At 38.6% G+C, this 9068-nt stretch overlaps 1 protein-coding gene across 1 annotated transcript in view; it reads left to right on the forward strand.

Annotated features, from left to right (window-relative positions):
• The window catches only part of LOC104512999 (soluble lamin-associated protein of 75 kDa-like), a gene marked incomplete at its 3' end in the record, with an annotated part of 8312 nt that extends 906 nt beyond the window's left edge, over window positions 1–7406 (forward strand). The window contains exons 2-6 of the mRNA XM_010156214.1: window positions 717–816; window positions 1747–1832; window positions 3264–3435; window positions 5697–5876; window positions 7278–7406. Coding sequence (XP_010154516.1) covers window positions 717–816; window positions 1747–1832; window positions 3264–3435; window positions 5697–5876; window positions 7278–7406 — 667 coding nt within the window. The remainder of the gene's footprint in view (window positions 1–716; window positions 817–1746; window positions 1833–3263; window positions 3436–5696; window positions 5877–7277) is intronic.
• Between the last annotated feature and the right edge of the window lie 1662 nt (window positions 7407–9068).

Raw genomic sequence — 9068 nt, forward strand, 5'->3', positions numbered from 1 at the left:
ACATCCTCATTTGTCATATAACATAGCATAATCTTTAATCGTATGGTAAATAGACTTGATTACCCAACTTATGTCTGTCTAGTTTTTATGCATTAATGACATTGAAAATGTGAATTTAAATACCAAAATGCATTTTCGTAAAGGTACTTGACTCCTGAAAGGTGGATTGATTTGCCCCCTTTCATGTTGTTCCTGAGAGGAAATCAGGCAGACAGTTTTGGAGTGGCTAAACTGTGTGCAGTTTGGGGGAAGAAAACCCTTATGATCCACCCTTCCCATCTTAGCACATTAGGCCTTATGTTAACAAACAGCAGTCTTGCTGTGCTAGTTTGTTTCTGTGCTTGACTGCCGGCCTTGTTCTTCTGTTGGCTTTGACAGCTTATATAGCTGTTGAAGTGAACATACCGCTGGCTCTTCGCACAACTACTTCAGTTGTGCACAAAAATGCAAACTGCTGACAGCAGAGAACTGTGACAGTATAAATTATTGTAGCTAAATCTGCCAGAGCTTGAGAGTCAGAGCTCTTTTAATGTATTCTGTCTTCAGGAGGAAATGTCTGAAGTAAGGGTTGGGGTCTGATGCTTGTCCTTTACAGTTAACTGTTAAGAACTCAGTTTTCAACATTCATCTTGCTTACCCTGCTAAATGTTTTCTGTATGTTTTACTAATCTTGTTTTAGCAGGAGTCTACTGAAGTATTGTACACTCTCGTTTCAGATTCCTATTAGGTTGTCAAATGTGGCCTTCGTTCTTCTTTATGGTGAAAAGCAGCCACACAAAGTTCTTGCTTTGTTTGCACCAGGAGACTTGCACACAGGTTGCATTTAAATATATTAATCTCTGTCATTGTTTCTTTTCCTGTGACAAATACATATAACCAAACCCTTGCTCATTCCATTCTACTGTAGCTCATAACTTTGCCACTTTTGTATTTGTTGTTCACTGCATTCTTGTTCCTATATTACTCCTTTTGGTTGTGGATAATAGAACTTTGCGTGCTAATCAGAGTAGAACTGATTAATTTGCCCATGAATATAGGTACTCTTTATTAGCAGTGATTGATCAGCATCATGTGTAAATTTGTTTTTATCTTTAGGTGCTAACATAGTTCTGGCTAAGATGACATTTCACTGGATTTGGGTTTTTTTTTCTCCCTTTCTCCTTCACTTCGTCCTCCATGTGTCTTTCTCTTTGCATTTAATGCCACGTATACGATTGCCAAGTTTTGCCACAAATGCCTATAGATCACACTCTTCCTGGTTATTAATGATATGGCCATCAGCCTTTTTACATTCATTAGACTCCCTAAAACTTACACAGTTTCAGTATCAATATCCATTAGCAACCCGAAACTAAAATACATGTAGGAATGAAATTCCTCTTGGCAGGCCCAGTTTTTAGTGGAAGGAGGTACTAGAGCTCAGCGATGGTGGATACTGCTGTGTCTGTCTCAAAAACAGTTCCTGTATGTCATACTGCAAAAAACCTGTGTTTGGTTTTATTCTCAGTTTTCAAACAAGCTTTGGACTAGGGAGCATTGCATATGGGGGGGGGGCACGGGGGTTGTATAGCAACCGCATTTGTTGTGCTAGGATAGCAAGAGCTGCATTAATATAGTGCCAACTAGAGAACGCCTGACTTGGTTACTACAGCGTTATTCCTAGTTGTTTAACAACTTTAATGAATCTGTTTCTTCTGGAATAGTAATAATCACTAATTTTTTTATTTCCTGTTGTCTTTTTTCAAGCTGTAGCCCTGTATCTTGCTGAAAAATGGTGGTCAGTCGATGACATTGTGAGAACATCTGCCCCTGCTAGACAGGGGCTTCATCAGGTAAAGCACTCCACTATTTACCTAGCAATTACTCTTATCCTTCAGGATAATGGCAAGCAATGGCAAATAGCTAACGCATGAGATTTTATGTGTTTTCATTTAATTTGGAAAGGAGTTGTCAGTCTCAAGTCCAAAGCAAGGTCAGTGGGAATAGAGGAATAGGTACTAGGGGGAAAGGAAACTTGGTTGTGAGGATAGTAGAGATAGCAAGAGTGACTTTCACACAGTTGCTTGGTATGTCAGCTATTTAGATGCCAATGGTGTTAAAATTTTGGTGGTGTCTTTTTTTTTTCTTTACTCTTTAAACACTGTATATCTGGTTGTATTGAAATGTCTTAGTAGGGTGGTGTATTGTACCATGACAGTTACATATTGCTCTTATTGGGAGATTAGTAAGCTAAAAATATTGTTGGGAACCTGCTTGGCAGAGGCAAGTTGGAGCTGGTGACTTGCAGTGGCAGTACATGAAGTTTGGAAAAGTAAGTTGCCTGGTATCTGCTATTATTGCTCATCACTGACCTTTGTTACCATTGCTGACACACGTAGCTTGGAGTTTTGAGGGTTGTTTTCCAAAACTGGAAATCCTTATTTTTCCAGGAGTGTAATTTATATCTGCTCATGTAATCTGGACACTCATATTTGATCTTTTTTTTTTTTTCAACTTTTTAATTTGTCTAGATAATTTGGCATGTAGCGGTGTTTCCCATGTGCTTCTTAATGGTAGGATGGTGATTAAATTAGGAAAGCTGCATCTTTTACAGTTAGGGTAGCTGAGACTGGGCATTGGGAAAGAGAGCATGGTTCTTCCATTTTTCCTTCAAAATGTGTAGGATATGGTGAACTTAAATTTCACATGTAAAAGAAATGCTGCAGGACAGAGAAAAGGATATTGAGTTCCTTGTTTCATGCCACAGAAACGGTTGTAACCAGTTCTTCCACTGCATCCTGTCTTGTTGTTTGCTACTGTATCGGCAGTGATGGAGTGTGCCAAGTGCTGCTACCCTGTGAGGCTCATCATTTCTCCTTTGTAGGACACCACTTACCTGCCAGCCTGGGAAGTCTGAGGCTGATGTACTGCTGTTGTGTTTGGTGAATATGTCTTAAATCCAAAAATAGTTTTGAGTTAAAACATTTCCCCCGCTGACCCGCTCCCAGCACTTCTCTCAGCTTTTACCAATTGAATTAGGAGTGACACTGAGGTTGTGGAATATTCTCTGTCTATGGCCGTGCTTTATACTTAACCTATTGCTATGGCTTCCAAGCATATCCTTGCCCTCATATCCCAGAGCTTCATCTTGCTTTAGCACGTACAGCTTCTCTTGACTCCGTCTGCAGCTGGGTTAACTGTCAACTTTGAAAAATAAGGTCACTGACGAGTTAATATTAACGAATCTGACCAATTTTCTAAAGTGTTCTTCTGTGTTTCCTTAGGTGAAGTCGCTTGGAGAGAGGGTTGTTCTCTACATTCTGAATCGAATTATCTATCGGACACAAGAAATGGAAAGAACTGACATCCCGTTTCTCTGTCATGATAGCAATGACTATGCTAAGATCATGTGGAACAAAGGAGAAGCTATTGGGTTCTATTCTGTTAAAGTTACAGGTAAAACAATCGAGTATTGGGGGATTTGGGGGGCGGAAGGGAGGAGATAAGGAGCTTATTAGGAAAATACTGTGTTTAGTAGACCTTTACAGAACTAATGAACTAATTAGGCCTTGCAGGCCTAATGAATTGGTGTTTTCCTGGTCAGATTTGCTGTTAAAATTTCTAGCTTAATTATGTGCTCTAGGAAGCTAAGAAAGTTCTTAGATTTCTTCATATGCTACAAAATGTATTCAAAACTCTAGAAATGAGGTATACTCTAAATGTTTTTTCTCTGTAGAACAATTGTTTACGATTAGATTAGGATATGCTTGGTTTTTTGTTTTGGGGTTGTTTTGGGTTTTTTTAACCTCGCTCCATAATGCAGCAATTCTGTTTATCTGAAGTGACTGTAGAATCAGATGTCACTATCACTTAAACATTTTATAGCATGACAGCATAGAAGCTTTGCTCACAGGCATGAGATCCAGCTAAGCCTGATGATAAAGAAAAAAAGACTCACTCTCCACACATGCATTCCCTTAGAGATTACAATTAAGCTGGCATGTTTGCCATTAATGTTACAGACTTCATGCTATTATTTTCTTTTTCTAAAACGTTATGGCTTCCCTTTTAGTTATTTTGGAAGTCATTGTTTTTCAGTTTCCACTGAATAAGATTTAGTATTTGGGTAGGATGTGTAGCCTGTTCATAGCACTTTGTAGAATATCAATACTTAGACCAAGGAGAAACAGTGTGGCATTTTTGTTTCATCTCTAGAGGGGGTTAACTAATTCAGGATTAATGATGGAGACTTCCCAAAACTAACATACATATATACCTTTTCAAACTGTTAAAATAGTAAACTGTCTGGGTCACTGACCTATTCTGGTCTGGCAGTCAAGATAGGAAAACAACCAGCTACTTTGTTCTGATTGGGTTTTTTTGATGCTTTTTTATTTAAGAAAGTTTGCATTGCATCATTTTTGTAAATCTCAATATTATTTTTAATATCAAAATTGCTGTGGAGTGCTGGTCACAAAGTAGTATTTACATTTCAGTGGTGTTTGTTTTGGCTTTATAAAGCTGGAAATTGAGAGCAGTGATTCTGTTTTTCATCTAGAATAGGACACTTCCTTATGTGGCAGTGAAGTTTTGCTGTATTTGTGCTCACTCATTTTATTTTGCATGATGCCCACTCATTTACTTGTCCTGAGCTGTTAGCAAACCCCTTTCTAGTGTTATCGATATTTCACCGGTGTCTGGCTGTGTGCTGTATTTTTCAAAAAAGCAGTCTGTGTGGAAGAAGACAGCTCTGGAAAAATCTTTAGGTAATAGTGGTGGAACTTGACTGGTATTCCATAAGGGAACCCAAGTAATGTAACCTCTCTGCCCATGTTTTCCTTGCTTGAAAAATGAAGATAAGTATGTTCACTGGTGTCAAAATTAAAAGGTTGCAAAGACAGACTGTGGTGTATAGACAACCACATGCTTCTCTTTGGCCTTGTTAGAGGAAGGGGCAACTCTTTGGCATCATTCGCACTGACTCACGAAATGAAGGCCTGAATGTTGATTGGATAGTTGATGGGTTATCTTGATGCCATTATATGACATCCCTTTGTCACCACTGCGTCTATAGCTACACTTCGAATCCTCTGGTATGGAAGTACCTATGGGTTGTGACAGTCTGTTGCATCCTTTGTTTAATTACAGATGAGTTGTTTTGTGGGAGAACTCCAGTGTAAAGTGTCTCAGGATTTTTAGTGGTTTCACTTAAAAAAATTGGTTTGTCTTTAAGCAAGTGCTGAATTATAGTCTTCCTGTTTGTCCTGAGGAGTGATGTAATCTTGAATTGCACTTTTGTGTAGAATTTTATTCTCTCCTTTTTCCTCCTCCCTCTTTGAGCGTCATTTTTAGTATAGTTTTCATATGGAATTGTGTAGTAAGATTCACTTTGAAATCTCTCCTAACTAACTCTGCTCTTCTTTTATGGTACTACTTTATAACATATTAATCTCTTGGTATATATTGGCAACTTATGCAGCTTGTCTGAAGAGCTAATAAATGGCTGATAGCAATTATTTATTTTTAAGGAAAATTACAAATTATTTTTACAATTCTTTACATAATTTTATAACTTACAATTATATAGCTTGGTGTAATATTTATTATTTATAAGAAAGCTTTATTAGAATATGCTGAAGTCCGTGCTGCAGCAGGTCAGTGCTGAAGTACTGATAGGTTTTTTCTTTTTTTTTATTTTTTCCCCCCACTCTTTTCAGGAAGTGCTTGCAGCTCTTATGGTCGTGTGAATTACAAGCTGCCAGTGATGGACACCATGTTTGTAAGAAAGAAACATCGTGAGGGTGACTTTGGGCTAATCATGTTGGAAGATTTTGTGAATTGCTTCACTGAAAATTGTCTTGGCCTGCGGTACCCAATGTCACCCTTCATGTATGCAGGCAAGTGCTTTATTCTGATCATCTTTGTGCTTTCTTTAAATGTCCTAGACGAGTGCTGTCATCCATGCTCCATGTTTGTGGCTGCATCCTTAGTTACTGTGTTAAATATTCTGCTCTTCAGTGAAGGCTAAAAATCCTGATTTGTTTAAGATGGTGAATTAGTTCCTGATTAGTTTTTTAATCCTCTGCATGAGATCAGGTTATTGGATGTCCACTGGCTTTCTACTACTGTGAAGTTTACCCCCCTGAAACCTGCAGAGTGGACCGAGGTGTTTCTGTGCTAATGAATACTTTCTTTATAGCACCTTTTTCTTGCTCAGGCCTAAGCCTCACAAGGCCATTTAATTCATGCTTTCTCAGAACAAGGTTATGTTTTAACCTGGCTATAAGAAGACACAGTTCTCATGACCAAGGAAAACACTTACGGCTCTTCCATTAGCAACCCAAGAGGGTTATGTCTTCTAGGAAACAACTCTCATTCTGGAGACGATGTTTCTTGTGACTGTGTTTGGACAAGAAGCACACTTCCATTGCCCTGTTCCTTGAGGCTTGTCCATCTGCTAGGCTTCCTTCTATGAACACTTTCATGTGGCTTCCTTAGCCACTGGAAATTTCCTGCTTTTCCAAGTGCCACTGTCAGATCACTGGATCTCAGTAGACCACCAACAGACAGTGGTTTGTTAGGCTTCAACCAGCAAACTGTCTTGAGCAGAATTTAATGATTAATCCATTTCCCTGGTCAGGGAATGATAACTCTAGGGATCTTGGCCACTGAGGCTATACATCAATAGTGGAACAGGTGAAAAATGGTAGTTTTCCTGGTAGCTACTACAGAATAATATCAAAGAATGCATCTCCACAAGGATGTTTAGAATGTGTTTTGGGAGAAAAGTGGTGGAGGGGCAGCAGAGGGAAGAAAATGTTCCAGAAGTAAATAGTGAGTGGATGATGAACCATGCAATGATAACGTGTTCACGTTGCCAAACAGTGCTTTTCATGGGTGCCTACAACAACATGGGGTGACAAAAATCACCTGACTATATCCTCTGCCTAAGAGCCCTTCCGTTCTGGGTTGGGCCTTGTGATTGGTGGGGACACTGACCAGTAAAGTGTAGAACACTCTGAAGTGGGTAGTCAGAGAAAAATAAAATTCTATCCATCTTTGTTTGCAGTTTTAGATAGTAATGGAAAGTGTTTTAAACCTGAAGAAATGATTTAATGAGAAGGATGATTAGGGTAAAGCAGTATTATGTTTATTTCAGACTCAACTGTTCTGTTGAACCGTTCTTCCTCTGATGGTTTGTGTATGATGAAAGATTGCAAATTAATTTGATTTCTGATAAGCTTTTAAAAACGCAGGTACAGCCTAGTGTATATAATACAGTGCTTTTTTTTGTTCAGTTTGTAAGAAATACTATGAGAAGTACCCTGAGCAGGAGCACCTTTTGTGGGAAGTGCAGGGACCAGGACTTTGGTTCCAGAAAAAATCTATTCTATCTCTATTGCAAAAAGAAAAGACCAAAAATGAAGGTATGGATGCTTTGTTTTATTGGTTTTTATACACTTCATAAAAGTTGAACAAACACTCAGTACAACAGTGACTTCTGTGAATGGTGCCCATGGAGACTTGTAGAAAAATTTTTATTTGTCTTGAGATCTGCAAGATCATATTTGGCATGGTTAATTGTTGTATAAAGGTACTATAATTTTCCATTTCCCTGTTTCCTCTTTCAAATTGCAGCAGCAAAGGCCCCACAGAATGAAGGTAATAGTTGCCAAATAGAGGATCATTGCCACTCTGCAGCAATATCTGAAGCAAGTGGACAGAAGACTGTGCTAGAAACACAGCGGAGTGTATGTACACAGACTGTTACCTCTTCTCTTGATGGCATTGTTACTAAAACACAAAATACGAAAACTGGTTTTGTTGATCTAATTGTAATTGGCTCAAATCGCACTATATACAAAATAAATATTTTTGTTACTTTTTGGGTGGATGTTACACTTCCTACTGATGTAAGACTGACTAAGCTGGGGTAAAAATAACTTTTTTTGCAGGGGGGTTGGAGTGTCCCAGTGAATGTAGAGGGTTTGTGCCACAGCTGTCAGGGTCTATAATTTGAGCTGTTTGCTAGCAGATTAGAGAAGGGAGAGTGTTTCAACTGACTTGGAGATTAAAACATCTAGAAAGGCTGTTGAACAGTAGAATCATAGTAAGAATGGAGAGAATGAGAAGTGTTTGTAGAAGTGCACACTCACATCAGTTCAATACAGTGGGAAGTTTTTCACATGCATTCAGTTATACAGTGTTGATATAGAAGGACTGCAGCTTTCTTTCTGGTTGGCATTTTAAATAACTACATTTCAGTACATGTGGATATGTGCTCACAAATATATTTGTCTTTGATTATGAAGCTGTTCCTTCTTTTGTGTTCTGAGGCCACACAGAATGTGCTTGAGAATAACTTTCAGCTCCAGATGTAAATCCATGCTCACTATGTGCTTCAGGACTGTCTGTGGTATTGACATGACCATACTCTCATGGTAGAGATCAATGCTTTAATTAAAAACAGAAAATAATTGTTAAATCTAAACTTGAGATTTGAAATATAAGTCAAATATTTCCCAGTTGAGAAAATCAGCAAAGTAGTGATGTTTTTAGTCTCTAAATGAGCAGAAACAACAACTCTTAATCGTCTTTCATTTTCAACGTGCCTTGAGCAGCATCAATGAGCTTTTAGATTCAGATTCCAATAATGGTCATATTGTCTGTTGTGGTTTAGTTGCTGGCTGGAGTTAAGTACCACACAGCAGCTCACACACTTCCTTCTCCCCCTTGTGGAGATAACAATTTAATAATTAAAAATAATACAGTGATACCAGTAATTGACAATACCAATAATACTAATAATACTACCACCACTACTAACAGTATGTAATGAATATAATACTGCCACTAACAATAATATATAATGAAAATAACAAAGATACAGTAAACTGTACAACTGCTCACCCTGCACCAACTGATACACAGCCAGGTCCCGAGTAGCAAGGCCAGAGTTGGAGACCCTGAGAGCCAGACCAAGCCCAGAGAAGGCAGACCCAGAGAACCTTAGCAAGGGAGAGAGTGAGAGAGAAAGCGAGCCCCTGACCCACCCCCAATGTATATACCTGTCGTGGTTTAACTCCGGC

The sequence above is a fragment of the Eurypyga helias genome, unplaced genomic scaffold (assembly GCF_000690775.1).
Source record: "Eurypyga helias isolate BGI_N326 unplaced genomic scaffold, ASM69077v1 scaffold3710, whole genome shotgun sequence".
Lineage (NCBI taxonomy): Eukaryota > Metazoa > Chordata > Aves > Eurypygiformes > Eurypygidae > Eurypyga > Eurypyga helias.